Raw genomic sequence first — 18,908 nt, forward strand, 5'->3', positions numbered from 1 at the left:
GTGATCATGTCAGTGAGCAGGCAGTGATGTCAGTGATCATGTCAGTGAGAAGGCAGTGATGTCAGTGATCATGTCAGTGGGCAGGCAGTGATGTCAGTGATGTCAGTGAGCAGGCAGTGATGTCAGTGATCATGTCAGTGAGCAGGCAGTGATGTCAGTGATCATGTCAGTGGGCAGGCAGTGATGTCAGTGGGCAGGCAGTGGTGTCAGTGATGTCAGTGAGCAGGCAGTGATGTGAAGGCCACAATGCAGTCATACCTTGTATGTTTGTGAGATCAGCTAGGAGGAATGCAGGTCTTAGTCTGGTTTTGAGAACCGGTGGTTCTCCAGGTTGATAGGAGCGCAGTTAGCATGAGTGGAGGGCACCTCTGCTTTCTCCTGTTGCAAGGCTTGAAACACTGGAATGGAAAGTACGTGACTGAAGACGCCTGCTTCTCCCAGTGTCTCAGGCCGTTTGCTGCTCCCAGGATACACCCTATGGAAGCAGGGTCGTTCCCCGGGGAAGAGGAACCACCACACCACTATTCCTGCAGCTACAGCCTGTGGTGTAGAAATAATAGTGGATCCCAGCTCCATGGGACTTCAGGCTGTGCTTGTAAAAACGAGTTAATGGGAAATTCTTAAACAATATGAACAACTGGAAGAATTGAGAGTTCCAGTTCAGTGCCTTCTACAGCATGCATTACCTGTTTTCTTCCTAGGGTCTATGATAGGTTTTTGCCCTGCCTCCCTTGGGTCTTTTGAGACAGGGCTTGTCTGTGTAGCCCTGGCTGTCCTAGGTCAGGCTGGCCTCAGACTCACAGACTCATTCACCTGTCTTTGCCTCCTTAGTGTTGGGATTAAAGCTGCCCCAGGTGGCTGGCACTACCACCTTAGTCTCTTTATAAGAAGATGGTAAGGGTTTTGTCTGTGTGTAGCCATGAGCCCTTGGCGCATTGAGTGCTGTGATTCCTGCATGCTCCACCACACCCATCTTTTTATTTCTGGTCCTGACGAGTGTTGATTCTGAAGTGGTTTCTGGTTTGTGGTTGAGCTTACGAGAACATGCATGTGCCTTTATTCAGTGTTAGAAATACATTCTCAAATCGCTGGTTTCTCTGAAAGGTTTTTGTTTGTTCTTGGTCCCCCCACCCCAAACAAGGTTTCTCAGTGTGGCACTGGCTGTCTAGAAACTTGCTGTGATTGCTCTGTAGACCAGGCTGGCCTCAAACCCACAGAGATCCACCTGCCTTTGCCTCCCGAGTACGGTTATTCATTGAAAGCATTTTGCTTTGAAGTTCTGAAGCCCTGGAAAGCCGAGGCAAAGAGAAGTTTTCTTATTTTGATCTTAGTTTGAACATTACAAAATCACATAGTCATTCTATCTCAATATACATGTATGTATAGACGTATGTATAGACATAGGTTACAGAATGATAACCACGAAGGGTAAAGGAATCTGCAGCCAAGTTCAAGTAGTTTCAAGAAAGGAAGCTTGACTGGAGACAAGCCTAAGGCTGATAGAAATGCAAAGGGCTCACTGTGGCTCAGACAGTGAATTAGAGGCAGTTCTGCAGGTTGTATTGCTGGCTCACAGGTTTGCACTGAGCCTTAGGGTTGAGTAAAGATGTAGAAGCAAGGTTCAGGACCATGGAGGATGCAGAGCAGAGGACAGGAAAGTCCAGATTGGTAAAGATGCGGCAGTTACAGATGGACAAATATATGGCTGGGCGGATATCTAGGCTGTGGTAACCATGGGGACCGAGCTGAGTGAAGCCCTGGGACTCTTAAGCTCTTTGTCCATCTCTTGACACACATAGCGGATGATCAGGTGGCACGTCTAAGCAGGCCATCCCATAGTATAGTTATGTATCTGTATGAACGTGGCTCCACAGATTTATGTGCCCTCCAAGTATCTGAGTCCAGAGGAAAATGCTGCTTATAAAATGAAGTTTATTAGGGCAAGGCACAACATGACAAACAGTTTCTAACATTGTGATGTGGCTTAGATCAGACCACAGCCAGCTCTGAACAGGTTTGGATTTAAGTTATCCCCTGACTAATATTGTTGAGCATCTTCTGATGTATTCATCTTTTTACAAAGGTCTGTTCATGAGACTGGGCTTACAGCTCAACACGAGTATCCAGCATGTGTGAGGTCCATCTCCAACACCATGTAGTTAAAAGAACAACCAAAACTGAAAGTTACCTGCTTGTAACTCCAGCACTAAGGAAACAACAGATCGATCAGCAGTGAGTGCAAGTCAGTCTTAGCTATGGAGCCAAAGGGGAATATGTTCAGACTCTGCTTGTTTTGTTGTGTTTTGTTTTGCACATGTGACTTTGAAATACATTTCTAGAGTAGGATTCTGGCTGCCACATGATCTTTCCCCTGGGGAGATGAACTGATGTCTATTCCAGGTAGTGCAGTGATGGTAAACCAAACAGTCAGTTCTATCCAAGTCTAGTTTCACGAACTAAAGAGTTTAAGTGGGCTAATTACAGTAACAAGGATAGTTCAGATAGTCACGTACGGCTTACACATCCGAGGAGAGGAGCCGGTGACCTCTCCACACAGCCCTCATGAATGTTAATAGGTCTCCTGGGAGAGTTCAAGAGTTCTTCCAGAGGGCAAGCCACAGCAGTGAGTCCTGAGGGAAGCTGGGCAGGTCCTCCTAATGCCTTTGCCTCTGTGCCCTAGGTAGTCACTGGGTCTGGCCGACAGGAAGCCCAGAAGACAGATGCTGAGTACCGGAAGCTCTTCGACCTAGCTCTGCAGGGCCTGCAGCTTCTTTCGCAGTGGAGCGCTCACGTGATGGAAGTGGTAGGCACAGCCTTGGTCACGCGTGTGGAAGTTGGAGTCACTGTGCAGTCGCTCCTAGTTGCTTAGACGTGCTTTTACTCCAGACCCGGGCAATGTCACATTAAGGGTTTCATCTTTTCAGATATAAGTAAAGCTGTGAGGGGGTGGCAGACAACTTGAGTAACCCAACTCTGGTCATCAGGCTTGGTGGCGAGTGCCTTTACCATCCCGCCAGCTCTCATTCTTCTCTTTTGACCAGCAGTTCACTCCTTGGACTTGTAACCATTATCAACTTTAAGGTTTAGTAGAATGTTTCTGGTAACATATAAACATTTAACTATAAATTGTATGCATTTTCCCTTTTAAAAGTTTATGTCTGATAAAAAATTATTTAATTGGCAGAGTACATGGTCGTTTAAAAGGCAAAGACGTTTTAAATGTGTGTGTGTGTGTGTGTGAGAGAGAGAGAGAGAGACAGAGACAGAGAGAGACAGAGAGACAGAGAGAGAGACTCAGAAAGCAGTACATGTTTTAAAAGCTCACATCTTGGTGGACTCGGCCATGCGGTTATTGTCTGTGCAAAATCAAGTATTTTGCTTTCAGTGTGGAACCTTTCTTTCTTTCTTTGACTGCATCAGTATTCCTGGAAACTTGTACATCCGACTGACAAGTACTCCAACAAGGACTGCCCCGACAACGCTGAGGAGTACGAGCGTGCCACGCGCTACAACTACACCACCGAGGAGAAGTTTGCCCTGGTGGAGGTGAGACTGTCTCTGCTTCCTGTTCCCTGTGCGGCTGATAGCCAAAGGCGGAGGGACAGCCTGGACCGACTGTGGTTTGATGCCCTTGCTTGGATGGCGGGCACCCACTGTCAAAGGTGGCCGTTAGTTGCTTCGCTATGTGTTGTCCACCTGTCAGACGCAGGTAGTCAGCCCCTCTGTGAGTGCTTGTGCGTGGAGAACAGTTTCTTAGAAGTGGAAAGACAGGCAATGAATTGGGATTTGGTCTCTGCCCCATGAGAGGAGAGCCACATGGCAGGCTTGGTTGTTCCCTACTCATAGTGGCTACTAATTCTTTATGGGCTGTGACCCAGCAACCTTGAACTTCCTTCCTCCCTTCCTTCTTTATTTACTTTTGAAAATTTTTCTTCAGAGCCTTCTAATGGAAAAATTTTCTTAATTCTAGTTTTATTCATTTGTTACTGGTGTGTGTGTACACACCACAATGTGTACATGGAGGTTCTCTTTTTGCCATGTTTTGGGAGTGAACTTAGGTTTAGCAGGTCTACACAGAGAGCCCTTTCACCCACTTAGTCATCTTACTAGCCCATCATGAACATTTTAGAACAAGTCTTTCATATCTCACAGTGATTTCCCATCAGAATATATCTAACATACTAGATCACTTCAGAGATGATTGATGAACTTCTAATAGTACATCTCTGATTTTTTTTCTTTTTTCTTTTTTTAATATGTCATATGTCTCTTCATTTGTTTGGATTTTCTTTAATGTCTATCATGTATCTCTGGAATTTCTAGAATTATTTGTTTTACTTCTAGGTATTGACTCTTAGCTGATGTAATTTTAGTGTTTCCAAATCACTATTTAAAATGTAAATTTTAAATATTTTTCTATCTACTAATATGTCTAAGCTCATTAGTTATAATATAGTAATAATATTTTTGTTTTGTTTTTATTTATATAAATAGGCTAGTTTTCTACTAATAGAATCACAACCCACAGATCGTATGTTACTGTGATTTTTTTTTTTTTTTTTTTTTTTTTTTTGCCTTCTCTTTCTTTTTGTACTTACTGGCTGTTTGTATATATTCTTTGGATAAGTTCAGAATCTTTACCTATTTTTAAAATTGATTTATTATTGAATTGTAAGAGTTCTTTAGTTCCCTTTTTAGGTATTATTGTTAAACTACCCTGACATTTCTTTCACCAACTCATCTTGATTATTCTGTGTTCTCTTTATAGTTATTCCTAGATTACGTTACCTAATGATTGGCTTAGAACTTACATTTATGAGTCAGTGAGGTACCTCATTAGCTTTGTGGTCAATAGGTGGACCTTCCTTTTTTAAAGACTCATCATCATCATTATCATCATCATCATTATTATTACATTTTTATTTTTGTGTGTATATTTGTGTGAATGAATGCCAAATATGTGTGTAGGGGTTTGCCTAGGAGCTAGTTATAGATGGTTGCTAGCATTTGACAAGACAACTGGAAATGCGGGTCCTCTGTAAGTTTCTCCTTGTGCTCTTAACTTCTGAGCCATCTCTCCAGCCACAGTCTTTTCCTAATCCACAAGGGTATAACTATCTCAGGCTTGTTACACTGACCACTTACTCTAAAGGAGCCTGGCTTTATTATTTGGCATGTGGATATTCAGTTGTCCCAGTGTTTAATGAGAAAATAATCTTCCCCATTGAACTGTTTTGGCACCTTGTTTATCATTGAAAATCAATTGCTTGTCCATGCAAGAATTTGGTTTATTGTATTCCATTAATAGAGGTGCAGAATAGAAGGTATATTCTTTTGTGTTTGAGTGAAATGTTCTGTAAATATGTTAGATTCATTTGGAAAGTGGTCTGACTTTTGCAGGCATCTTTACTGTTATTAATCCCTGTTGTGCTCTATCCCTATGCAATACTCTCCTCTTCCTCCCAAGTTAAAGTACCTTCCTTTCCCCACACCTCCTGTTTTTCTTGTTTCCTCTTTCTGGGGCTCCTTCCTCTGCCTCTTGCTCCCTTTTATTGTCTCAACTTCTGTGCTTGCTCCAGTTTTCTGGTTTTAAAACTAGGAGGGAAAAGAAAACCAAAAGACCGGTTTGTTCTTTGCCATGGCCCTGATCAGTGGGTTGTATTGAGTAGCGGCCTCTGCACCTAGCCACACGACCAATGGCATTTGTTCCCTTGTTGTAAGTTTGATAGGCTGGTCTTACCCTTCATGTTCCAACATCCCTTGGCTAGAATAGATCTGCTTAAAAGGACTGCGGTGGTGGTGAGCTAGATGTCCTGGACTTCTCTGGAAAGGTGGTCTTCTCAGAATTCTGCCTACCTGGTCAGACACCAGTCGTTTTTCTTATGGCCACAGCTAGGGCAATGTTACCCATACTCTCAGTCACCTGGGCTGTTCAAAGGTCACACTCCTAGGGCAGAGGACTCTGGAAAGAGGGTCCCAGGGAACCTCTGGTCAGACATAGCCTCCTGTGATTTTGGGGTTCTTGGTTTGGCTGAAACCTTGTTATTGCTTTGTTTCCGGGTGGACACTGCCAGGGCTTACTGCCTAACCTGTTTCAGGGAGGGACTTGAGACAGCACAGCATGGCTCTTTTCAGTTTATTGAATGAAGGAGTTGCACTAGCCCACGTTAAAAGCTGGCCCAAAGAGATTACATTACACAAGCCGAGAGGTTGTTAAACTTGTGACAAGGGACAGAAGGGAAGTTCTACTCATTGCAAGGAAATCCTCACGTAAGCTTCAGAGAGCCACAGGCACATAAAACCCACGAACCTTCATCTGATTGTCCTTAGCCAGTCCGATCTGTATCAGGAACTGGCATATGTCCTTGCGCTGGTCACCCTGTAGCTGAATTACTTCTCCATATTATGAGTGCTCAGTTGCCGTACCATTGCAGGCACATTTCTTCTTTAAACGCCTTCACTAGTTCCTTGGCGATCCCCTGGACAGTGGTAAGGGTCTTCCTGCCGTTTCTCAGTTGAATTCTTACCTGGATACAGTCCTCAGTGCCAGCAGGAAGCAGGTCATCTCCTTTACCTGCATTGGCAAAGGGGTGGAAAGAGTGGAGGTTCTGGATGGCAGGCATAAGATAAGATTCCTCTTCCTCCGTGGAAACGGCCCGCAGTGGGCGGGGTGGTTGTGGGGGTACGGACCATTGGGAAGCCAGGGGGCACAAGGGGGAAGCAGCCAAGGCCTCAGCAGCACTCAGTGACTGGGTGTGTGTTGTACATAAAGATACAAGCACATACAAACACACAGATATTCCTTCCCATGCACTTATAGTGCTGGGAATCGAACCCAGGTCCTCTGGAAATGCACCAGTGCTCTTAACTGTTGAACCACATCTCTAGCCTCATCCTGTGCACTGCTTTTTTAAAGTAAAAGTTTCTTCTGTTTTAAACAGAAAAGCAATACAAATTCATCATAGATTTCTAGTGGGGGCTGGAGAGATGATGGTTCAGGGGTTAAGAACACTGACTGCTCTTCCTCCAGAGGTCCTGAGTTCAAACCCTGGGAACCACACGGTGGCTCCCGACCATCTGTAATGGGAGCTGATTCTCTGTCATGTGGGCACACATTACAGTGGAGCACTCACATAACTAACTAAATCTTTAAAACAATAGTTCTCCACCATGAACCCACGGGAACCCTAAATGTGACTTGCAGGGGCTGTGCTGTGACTCCTGTGGAGCTATCAGAAAGTCAGAATTCAAGCATTTGGCTTCATCCCCCCTTCCCCCCAGGTCCTGTCCAAGTGTTTTTAAGTCAGTGTCCCATTGTTGTTTAACAAGAGGGATTTAATATGCAAACTCTTACAACTTTTATTTTTCCTTTCCGAGTACTTTCATATTTGTGTTCTGAACGCTTACCTCTCATTTGAAGTCCATCAAGGATGGGCACGATGGGCAGGGTGTCCTTGAGGCAGATGAAGACAGTGGTCTTCGGGGTACTCGGGACATAATTGCGTTCCATTCCAGGCAGGCTCAGAGCATGCCTGTCTCTGCTCTGGGGAAGATGATGATGGGACAAGGTAGCTCTGTGGAAAGGAGGGAAATCGGGAAAGACCTGTGAGTGAGAAAGAGACCTCCCAGGAGACGAAGGACTGTCCCCTGTTCCCATTTAGCCACTGAAAGCGGTGTCCTTACAGGTGATTGCCATGATCAAAGGCCTGCAGGTGCTGATGGGCAGGATGGAGAGTGTGTTCAATCACGCCATCAGACACACGGTGTATGCGGCACTTCAGGACTTCTCCCAGGTGACCCTCAGGGAGCCACTGCGACAGGCCATCAAGAAGAAGAAGAATGTCATCCAGAGGTCAGCCATCCACAGCCCTTCCTCACAGCCTCAAAGCGGTGGATGGAGCCTAGGTTCAGACGGATGGAGTGTCACATTGTCATAAGCAGGCTCAGTACATTTATCTTTAACTCCTAGTCATATTTTTTTGATGATTACATCTATATAGAATGTAATGAGTCCAGTTAATATTCTGAACAGTGATCAGTTTACTACGGAAAGCAAGGAGTTTGGAAAGTCAGGATCAAGAGACGATTCCAGTCACCCGGTATTCAGGGATATGAGACCCCACATTCTTATCCCTCACCCAAAAATACCATCTTTGGCAGGTTTCTCTTAGACTCTCCTACAAGTCTAGCAAAAATGATCTAGATATGGTAAATCTTAAGAAATCTTGAGAGTTTTGTAAGATTTATTTATTTATTATATATAAGTACACTGTAGCTGTCTTCAGAAGAGGGCATCAGATCTCATTACAGATGGTTGTGAGCTACCACGTGGTTGCTGGGATTTGAACTCAGGACCTCTAGAAGAGGAGTCAGTGTTCTTAACCACTGAGACATCTCTCCAGCCCTTGAGAGTTTTAAACCTGAACTTTTTATATAAGTTGACTTTCAAAGAAATGTATAAATGAAACTAACCAGCATCCAGGAATGTGTAGTGCTGGTTTTGCTTTACAATTGGTATGCTTGTTAACGTGAGGTGATTTTAGTGCAGAAAGAATTCCACACTGTTTGTACATTGTAATGCTCCAAAAGTCTGAGAGACAGAACTCTTACATGTATTTACATTTACACGTGTATAGTGTTAGGGTCAGCTTAGAGCTTTGTACATACTAGAAATACTCTAGTTCTAGATCTTATAAATCAAAACTTTGTAAAGAAGTATCAGGCCATAGCAGAAAATTATTATATAATAGATATATTATATTAGATATATATTAGTTTTATATGCAATATTAAAATAGCATATAAAATTGCCATCTGGATATTATGTGTAATTTATATATAAAACAAATTATTATTCTTTTTAGATGTGTGTCTTGTCCCGAGAAAATTTATTTATATTCAAATATTCCCAACCTCAAACAGATGTGAAATCTGAAGCAGTCTTTATTCTAGACTTTCAGTTAAAAGACACTTTTGCTGGAGGCATATTGGATATAGAAGAGCTTGCCGTTGACGAAAAGCAGACATGTTCCACTAGCCAGATAGTCTGCAGAGTGCATACTGTACTTTGGGTTTTATGGACAACTTTCTGCAAGAGGTGGCCAGAGTCAGCATGAGATGCCTCAAGTCCTTGTGGAGTGCTCCGTTAATTGTCCTGTTAGCAGTAGGGCTACATTTCCAGTGAGCACATGTCCAATCCCCTGAGTGTGTGATGGCTTCCCATTCCTCATACAAAAGGATTGGCTACAGCCTGGGGGTATGTGGGGAGCTCTGCTGTCTGGGTGGGCTTTTGAGAGTTCTATTCTCTTTGCCCTGATTTGGCCACCTGGCTTTTGTTCCTGTCATTAAACCTTTCTTCCCTGACTAATTGGTGCGAACTACAGCCGAGATAAGTGTTTTGGGGATAGTAGTAGCAACAAAAAAAGCACTCTGCTTTTGTAAACTTTCGTATGAACGAGACTCTGAGCTTGGGGCTTCTCTGTGCACTGGGTGTTCTTTATGCGAGGAGGTGCTGTGACTGTAGAAATCCATGTCTGATGACTTTATGGGGTTGTTCAGTGTCCTGCAGGCCATCAGGAAGACGGTGTGTGACTGGGAGACTGGTCATGAACCCTTTAATGACCCAGCTCTGCGGGGAGAGAAGGACCCTAAGAGCGGCTTTGACATCAAGGTGCCACGGCGTGCTGTGGGACCCTCCAGCACACAGGTTCTCATCATATTTATCCTACAGCTGGGCTAGGGGTGGGGGCGGGGCAGATGAGGCAGGGCTGAAAACTAGGTTGCTGTTTCTGCTCCAGCACTTCTGTTCTGCCCGGGTGGGGCTTTTCTTCTGTTCTCCTATGCCCTGCCCAACTCCATTTGAAACCTTACCTGAGACAGTCCTGTTAGTATCTGGTGGGTTCGTTTAGCTGCAGAAAGTTATTTGATGCCATTTCTACCTCCCTGAAATATATGCCTACATTTTTCCTGTTTATGCACTATTCTTTTTGCTTTTTGGAGACAGGGTCTCATGTACCCCAGGCTAGCCTCTGGCTTCTGATCCTATTGCTTCCGCCTCTGCCTCCACCTCCTGAGCACTGGGATTATAGGAGCTGTTCCACGCCCAGCACCAACTTTTGTACTTTGTAAAGACAGGGTCTTAAAGCCTTGGCTGGCCTGGTCTCACACTGTACAGCTCAGGGTTAGCTTCAAACTCAGCAGTCCTCTGTTTCAGCCTCCTAGCATAGCAGGCATGTGCCAGCCCGTGTGTGTTTCCCTCTCACTGTTTAAGTGTATGGTTGTAATTTTCACGTTGAACCTATAAATCGAGTGCTCCTAAAAATGAACTGTTGCTTTCCTATGTCGCGGTCTGAAGCCACCGTTGCTGTTTTCTCTTCCGACGTATGTAGGCCCTCTTTGAGGTGCTTCTCACTGACTCACACTTGGTTTATATGCTCCTCTGCTTTGGGACCTGTCCTTCTCACACGTCTCTCTCAGAGGCCTCATAATTTCTATCACTCCTGTAGAAAGGTGCCATCAAAGCACATGGCTGGCTCTATATGGAATCTCTCGGAGATCAGGAGGAAGGCTCTTGGCCATTCTTGGGGTCTGTGTGAGGCATATTACTGCCCTCCGCTCTTCCATTCCGTTTGCCTGTCCCTGTGTCCCCCTCCCCCCTACTCAGACCTGTGCATCATGTGACTAACGGCTCTCTCCCGCTTCTCCTTCCCTGTCTGTCTATGTCTAGCTCTACCTGGTGCGCACTATGGCCGAGTCCTTGAGCTCTGCCGAGCTGCTGAGGCAGCTCAAGTCTCTGGGCATGGAAAGGCTCTTGCATGTGGTAAACGCGTTTCTGAGGCAGTCGTACGCCTATCCACCTCTTTTAACCTTTGGTGGTAAGACATCGTTTGTTTTTCTTGTTGATGCTTATGGCTCGGAGGTGAGCTGCTCCCCTACACGTAGCTCATCCCGAGAGGCAGCGTCTTGGCTATGTGGATAACCCAGGCCCTCTGGACAGCCTGTCTGTGTCAGGCTGATTGTGGGCTTGGGACTTAGTCAGGGTGTAGTGGAGCAGTTCTTCTTCTGGATTTTCCCATTTGATGTAACTAATGTACCATTTATATTTTTTTCCCCTACAAATATCTCCTTGGATAATACAGCTTTACATGGTGAGAACTATGCTAGAGTCCCTCATTGCAGACAAAAGTGGTTCCAAGAAAACCTTGAGAAGTAGCCTTGAGGGGCCCACCATATTGGACATAGAAAAATTTCATCGAGAATCATTCTTCTACACTCACTTGATAAATTTCAGTGGTAAGAGACAGTGCTGAGCAGAATATCCGGCCTGGCATGCTCTAACCCTGCTAACACCACCTGGGACGCTTCTGCCACCTCACCATCCCCCGCCCATCTCTTCACGCACCCACATGGTGCCACGTCCTAACCTTTGTGGTGGTGGCCAGACATCCTGAAGATCCCCCTCCCCCAAGTCCCTTGCCATCCCTGGCCTCTGTCACAGTCTCTGTAGGACATGCCTCAACCGGACAAGGATAGTAAGGCTGTGGTTGGCCCTGCCACACAAAATCAGAATCACAAAGCAGGGTAATGGAACCTCTTAACTGGAACAAGGTCCAGGTATTGAGATGCAGAAGACAGGCCCCGCTGGCCCCCTGCCTAGGTAGCAAAAGTGCTCTGAGACAGACTAGCCACCATTTTGGTGATACCCAGCCACTTTGACCTGGCACTGGTGGGTGCTTTCTACCCTCTGTGTCTACCTGTGGCCTCCTCTAGTTATTCATGTCTTCTGCTTAGAGCAGGAGGTCATGCCTTGCCTGGGGTATTGTAGGCCGTGAAGTAAATAGTAACACTGCTGTTAGCTCTGAGAACATAAAACAAATCTTAATTGTTTAATTCCATTTCTAGTTTTGTATTGGGTAAACCATTTCTGAATATGCACGTAACCTCACATCCTAGACACTGGTGTTTGTGCTACCTAAAGGGAAATCCAGGTTGAATATCCCTCATCTGAAATGGTTGGGACCAGAAATGAGTCTTGGGGAGGGGTGTGTGGTTCGCTATGTATAATGACAAATTTGGGGGATGGGAGGCAAATCTAAATACATTGATGTTTATTTGCCTCATACACGTAGCCTGAGAATTAAACAGTGATGTTGTGTGAATGCATTTCTGTCAAGTGCAGATGTCACCTGCACATTACATTCATCTCCATCTGTGGCCACATCCAAGCACACTGTTAACACACTGCCTCAGAGTGTGAACCTGTCACTAAGACACTGCATTACCATATCTTACAGTGTGTGTGTGTGTGTGTGTGTGTGTGTGTGTGTGTGTGTGTGTGTGTGTGTGTGTGCATGTGGATTCCAGCCCATCCTGTGAGATGGGCTATGCAATGCTTCACTTAGGACGTCACGCCATAAGCTCAGCATTTTTGAGATTTTGGAGCATTTAAGATTTCTGGTTTTCAGATCAGGGATGTTAAACCTGTGGTCCCGGTTTCCCATCTTTTCAAAAGGTTGCCAGCACCTGTTCCTGCCAAGAAGGACTCCTAAGGTCCCCGATGGCAGAGCAACACTAGCTGCTCAGAAGGTGTAGGGTCCTCACCTGTACTTACAGCACACCCATGTTCGTCTCATCCCTCATGTGAAGTGTCTAGTGACCCCTTCCTGCTTGCATCCACGCTGCATGCCTGGGAGCTAAGCATAGAGGAGTCACACCCTGTGTGCAGCACCTCTTGTTTCCCGTGTTGAGCCTCTTCCTGCTCATGAGAGATAACCTGGTGCCCTTTGAACCCTTCAAGAAACACTGCAGCAGTGCTGCGACCTCTCCCAGCTGTGGTTCCGAGAGTTCTTCCTGGAGCTGACCATGGGCAGGAGGATCCAGTTCCCCATTGAGATGTCTATGCCCTGGATTCTGACCGACCACATCCTAGAGACCAAGGAGGCATCAATGATGGAGTGAGTGGCTATGGGTCTACTTCGGGGGCCTTGGCACTCACATGCACCTTCACACATTCATTTGGGATTAAAATAGAAAAAAATCCTGAGCATTGATATTGCTAAGATGCTACAGTATGGAGAAGATAAAATCATGGAAGCCTTTGTCTGGGTAGCTTGTGTGCCCTTCCTATCGGATAAGGCTCCTGGTTTTCCTCTGCTCTGGTGGTAAGAAGCAGACCTGTATTATTCAGCTTTGTACAAGAACACCATTTACCACGGGAGTAAGAAATCAGTTTTCTTTATACGACAATTAAACGGTTTTCTTCATCTGACAGTTAAATTTCTCAAAAGTAGGCAGCTGTGAGGCCCATGGGTCACTGACTTAGCTGGCTGGGCAGTGACCGGTCCCCCCCTCTGCAGGTACGTCCTCTACTCATTGGATCTGTACAACGACAGCGCGCACTATGCCCTCACCAAGTTCAACAAGCAGTTTCTCTATGATGAAATTGAGGCAGAGGTAAGGGGCCAGGTTTAGATCCTTTTATTAAATACCTTCTAAATTTTAACCTTTTTTTCCCCCCTGAGTATTCCAAGAATTAAACTTTCTTTAAATGCAGAGTGGTTTAGGTGATGACATATACTTTTTGGTAAAATGCACTTTTCGGTATAGGTCCTTCTGACTTCTGTTCTACATGTTGGAAAATGGTAGGCTCTGCTTTCCCCCAAACAGTAAGCAGTTTCTGTTTCACTTCTCTGTTAGGTGGGTGCTTGATTCACTGAACCAACCCTTTTTGAAAGAAAATGTCATTGGGTTTTTTTAATCTGGAGGTAATAAAACAGTCCTTGCTGAACTTCTTGGTACATACACTTTTCTTTTTTTCACATTGTCAGGTGCACTCTTGTGTGTAGCACCAGATCTCATCACAGATGGTTGTGAGCCACCATGGGGTTGCTGGGAATTGAACTTAGGACCTCTGGAAGCAGAGACAGTGCTCTTAACCTCTGAGCCATCACTCCAGCCCCTGACTGTGACTTCTTAATGTCATTCTTTCAAATAAAATTGTCAGGTTAGCACACACACACACACACACACACACACACACACACACACACAACTGAGGGGATATCTCTTGCTCTTTAGCATAAGGTGTAAGAGGACTCAACCTCAAGAGATCATTTTCTAAATCTGGGCAGCTCCACCTCCTCACAGAGAATGTCTCACAGTCTTTCTTCGGGAATGGCATCATGATTCTCAGGCAAGGCAGGGTGTGTGGGCACAGGCTTGCCCTCCTGGATCTGGGTGCAGTTCTGGGTCTCTCTGCCTCTGAACACTTTCTACTGAAGAATCCGAGACGGTGCTGAGCTCTGCAAGTGAGGTGATTGCTCCCAGGTGTTTCTTTGACAGCCTCATGCCAAACGACCTATGTTAGCCTCAGGAGGAGCACTGAGATGCCCTCTGAGACAGTGGCCGCTACAATGTTGAGTTGTCATGGTTCTCATTATTGTCGCCTGAGCAGATGGAGGGACTTTTTCATACTCTTTGAATTTAAGAGGACAAGAATGTTGTGCTCCCTCTATAAGATTCTTCTTTTCTTAAAGATTTATTTATTTATTTTATGTATATGAATACACTGTCACTGTCTTCAGACACACCAGAAGAGGGCATCTGATCCCATTACAGATGGTTGTGAGCCACCATGTGAGTGCTGGGAATTGAACTCAGGACCTCTGGAAGAGCAGTCAGTGCTCTTAGCTTCTGAGCCACCTCTCCAGCCCTGTAAGATTCTTTTTATTTTGTTGTTTGCTGTTGTTTTGAGACAGGACCTTATATAACAGTGACTGTTCTTGCTTGAGGTCACTATGTAGCCTAGGCTAGCCCAAGACTTTTTTTTTTTTTTTTTTGATTCTTCCTTTTTGTTTGTTTTGTATTTGTTTGTTGAGAGATGGTTTCTCTGTGTAGTCTTGGCTGTCCTGGAACTCCAGATCTGTCTGTCTCCCAAGTTCTGGCATTAAAGGCATGTGCCATCATTTGATTGGTGGCTGCTTCTCCTCCTCTTCTTCCTCCTCTTCTTCTTCCTCTTCCTTCTCCATCTTCTTTTTCTTCTTCTTTCTCTCTTTCTCTAATATAATCAGGTTTTGGTTTTGTTTCTTTTTAATGTTAGAAATGCAAATATTTTAATGTTTGGTTTTATATTTTACTTTGCATTTCCACTTGAAGAAAAAATGGTTATGGTGTTTTAGAAATGCAATCACTGTATTAGACAAACTCTTTTATGATTGATTGTACCTCATAAATACCTCAGAACACACAAGGACACTGTGAGTTAATGAATACAATAAGAAAAATAATGGGAAAATTCAGTTTGATCACAGAATTTAAGAGGAAATTTCAAGACCTTAGATTCTCTCTGGGCTGGGGCTTATATGCTACTTTATTGTGGAGCAGGGTTAAGGCAGGCTAAGGAGACAGCCACTTATCCTCTGAAGACACGATCTAAGGAATGGGGGAACTGTTTAGCCATTAAGAAGGCCCTAGTAAGGACAGCTAGTAAGTGGAAACCGCTAGCTACCTGTAGAGAGCTCAGTCTGCCTTACAAAGCAAAAGCCTATGGAGCAAGCAGTATTTATAGACAGATATGATGAAGTTTCACCATCCCTAAATAACCCTCAGGGCATTGAAAGGGTTCCAGGTTCGGGTCTTTTCTGGCATGAGAAGCTACCATTGAACACCAGATATGGGATGACCTACTGATACACCTTCTCAAAGTAGTCTTTGGAAGCTGTTTGACTTGGCTTGATCCTATGGGATTCTGGTATCCATGTCAGGGGCAGACTTCTCCGTGGGTTTTCACAAATTGGAATGCCTTCACCAGCTGAGGGTTCCTTCTAGGCTACTCCTTCGAGGAGGCTGTTGGCACGCAGGGGCTTGATGACACCATTAGGGTCAATAATGAAGAGACCTCTGAATGCAGTGCCAACACCCTCAGCAGTACCCTGCAGTCTCAGGCTATTTGCTTATTTGACAACAGCATGATATTCATGTGGCCCAAACCCACCATTCTTCCTTTTTGTATTGATCCACCATCTTTTTGTATTGATCCATCATCTTTTTTATTGATTCACCACCTTTTTGTATTGATTCACCATTCTTCTATGGGCAAGACAGCTAAAGTGGAAATCAACCGAAACTACTTCACAGTCTTGTAAGTCATTGGATTTGTCTCTGAAAGCAAGGATTTCCGAGACACACAAATGATGGACACACAAATGTAAAATTCAAAGGCTGGAAAAAAAAGACACTGAGCGTTTCCCATTGATGTCTTCAAGACTCAGCTCTTTGATCTCTCCATTGACAGCCATGGTACCTTTAAAATAGGGCACATGCTGTGTGACAACTGGGGTGTGGAATCAGCAACTGACGCTAAAGGCAGACTTCGCTTGGGCAGAGGCAGTGTGTCTATCAAGCAGATTCTTCTAAAAGCAGCAGGCGGAAGAATTGCCAAAGCAGAAATACCCCTGGAAATAGGACTCATATCCTGAGCCACCAAGGAAAGAGCCACCTTCCTGCAGCCGCCACCATCTTCAGTGTATAATCAGTTTTATTGGCATGTTCAGTGCAAGTTGTGCTGGATTTTACAAGGATAATTGTCTCAAGTTTGTCATGTACTTTGAACAGTCGCTTCAGCTTTGAACTTCTGATCCTCTTCAGCTTTATAAGTGCTATGATGACAGAAATGTGCTACCATGCCTGGACTTTTCTCAGTAGTGTTCAGTCGAATTTTCTACGGGGATAGTCCCTGGTCACAGCACACTTTATATGCTCTGTTGGACCGTAAGATCATCTCTACTTTCTTTTCTAATAAGAGCCTCAACCAGAGAGTGGTGGCACATGCCTTTAATCCCAGCTCTTGAGAGAAAGAAAAGGGTGGATCTCTGAGTTCGAGGCCAGCCTGGTCTACAGAGCAAGTTCCAAGACAGCCAGGGCTACACAGAGAAATCCTGTCTTGAAAAACCAAACCAAAACCAGGTGTTTGAAGCTAGGACTAGTGGCATGTGATGCCTGTAATCCCAGGATCTAAAAAGCTGAGCCTAGAGGACCCTGAGTTCAGAGTTAGCTTCCACCACATAACGAGTCAATGCCTGCTTAAAGCAACAACAAAGTTGTTGTTTTAAGGAAACAAGGAGAAAGCAGAAATATTTGTTTTTCAGTTGTTATTTGATCTTGGTTTCAGAAGTTGAGATCTAACACGGTTTGCTTTTTGCCAGGTGAATCTATGTTTTGACCAATTTGTTTATAAACTGGCAGACCAGATCTTTGCATATTACAAGGTTATGGCAGGAAGGTAAGTGTATATTTGCAATTCCCATGCAGAGTCTTGGGTAATTTGTTTATATTAAAATTAACACTGTATGACAAATACCCTGCCTCTCTTCTGCACCAGTTTGCTTCTTGACAAAAGGTTACGATCAGAGTGCAAAAACCAGGGAGCCACGATCCACCTCCCACCGTCTAACCGCTATGAGACGTTGTTGAAGCAAAGGCACGTTCAGGTGAGCTAAGTGACTACTAAAGTGTGCCTTGGAAATGATAGATGGGCGTGTCTTAAAGCTAGCCAGGCTCTTGCAAGTATTGTGGCATGTGAATGTCGTAACAAAGTATTATATTAAGGTGTTTTGTGGTTTTCCTTCCATACCCACTTCCTCTCTGAGATCTCGGGGTTGCCCAGGCTAGTGTCTCTCTCCTTTTTTTTTTTTTTTTTTTGATACTTTGTTTTAAAGAGTTTTCTATTACAACATAGAGAGGAAAGTGTTTATTTGAGGCTGATGCTTTCAGAGGGTTAGAGTTTATGACCATCAGCGCAGGGAACATGGCAGCCCTGCATGATACTGGAGCAAGAGCTGAGAACCCATATCTCAGGACATAGCCACAAGGCAGAGACTGTGAATAGCACAAGTCTTTAGAGACCTCACCTCAGGGACTAGAGAGATGGCTCAGCAGTGAAGAGCACTGACTGCTCTTCCAGAGGTTCTGAGTTCAAATCCTAGCAACCACATGGTGGCTCACGACCATCTATACTGAGATTTGATACACCTCTTCTGGTGTATCTGAAGACAGCTAAAGTGCACTTATATATAATAAATAAATAATTTTTAAAAATAGATTAAAAAAAAGAAACCTCACCTCAGAGCCTTCCCCTAATGACATACTTCTTCTAACAAAACCATACCTAGTCTTTCCCAAACAATTCCACCAACTGGGGACCAAGTATTCAAGCATGTAAACCCATTGGGGCCATTATCATTCAAACTACCACAGATTATAATATACTTACATCAATTCCCTCTTCCAGTCCTTTCTCCAAAGCCTCTCAAATAGCCCTCCCCTTGCTCTTTCAAATTCAAACCCATTTCCTTTTTTTTTTAATTTTGTATTTTCCAGGAATGACCATTTGATACTGGATATGGATAACCAATTTGTGTGTTATTCCCTGGGAAGACTATTTTTTCCATTCTTAGCATTCCTTAGTTGTGTCATGTGGTCAGGCCTCATGATCTTTCCCCTTATCCATGTTAGCTTGTCTATTTTTGTCATTCTTGTCTAGGTCATATCTAGGCAGCCATGTTGGTGCGACTTTGTGGGTATGCGTCTCTGACATTTGTAGGAGACACAGTCTCACTGCAAACTCACTGTTCTTCCGACTCTTATAATCATTGTGATTATATCGTATACAATGGTTCCTGGGCCTTACGTGCAGGAATTGTGTTGTAGCTGTATCAGTTGGGACTAGGCTCCATTACTTTGTGTTCTGATTGGTTCTGTTTTTCTATAATTGTTTCTTGTCTGTTGCAGAGAAATTTTCTCTCTCTTTTTTTCCAAGAATCATTTATTTATTTTATGTATATGACCACTCTATCTGCATGCACATTTGCATGCCAGAAGAGAGCATCAGATCACTTTTTAGATAGTTATGA

General features: G+C 44.3%; 1 protein-coding gene and 2 pseudogenes across 3 annotated transcripts in view; 1 reads left to right on the top strand and 2 right to left on the bottom strand.

The window, feature by feature from the left end:
- Positions 1–18,908, top strand: part of CYFIP1 (cytoplasmic FMR1 interacting protein 1) — an 87,261-nt gene that overhangs the window by 44,183 nt on the left and 24,170 nt on the right. The window contains exons 12-20 of the mRNA XM_080914257.1: positions 2,681–2,803; positions 3,421–3,546; positions 7,686–7,852; positions 9,559–9,706; positions 11,139–11,292; positions 12,797–12,953; positions 13,356–13,452; positions 17,202–17,278; positions 17,378–17,486. Coding sequence (XP_080770383.1) covers positions 2,681–2,803; positions 3,421–3,546; positions 7,686–7,852; positions 9,559–9,706; positions 11,139–11,292; positions 12,797–12,953; positions 13,356–13,452; positions 17,202–17,278; positions 17,378–17,486 — 1,158 coding nt within the window. The remainder of the gene's footprint in view (positions 1–2,680; positions 2,804–3,420; positions 3,547–7,685; positions 7,853–9,558; positions 9,707–11,138; positions 11,293–12,796; positions 12,954–13,355; positions 13,453–17,201; positions 17,279–17,377; positions 17,487–18,908) is intronic.
- LOC308418320 (eukaryotic translation initiation factor 1-like) lies at positions 6,278–6,650 on the bottom strand (annotated as a pseudogene). The gene has a single exon. The product of its transcript is annotated as a eukaryotic translation initiation factor 1-like (transcript).
- Positions 15,681–16,777, bottom strand: LOC308418321 (thioredoxin-dependent peroxide reductase, mitochondrial-like; annotated as a pseudogene). The gene is made up of 3 exons: positions 16,748–16,777; positions 16,092–16,409; positions 15,681–16,016 (listed from the first exon to the last, which is right to left on the bottom strand). The product of its transcript is annotated as a thioredoxin-dependent peroxide reductase, mitochondrial-like (transcript).

This window comes from Micromys minutus (assembly GCF_963924665.1).
Source record: "Micromys minutus genome assembly, chromosome: 3".
In the NCBI taxonomy this organism is placed as follows: Eukaryota; Metazoa; Chordata; class Mammalia; order Rodentia; family Muridae; genus Micromys; species Micromys minutus.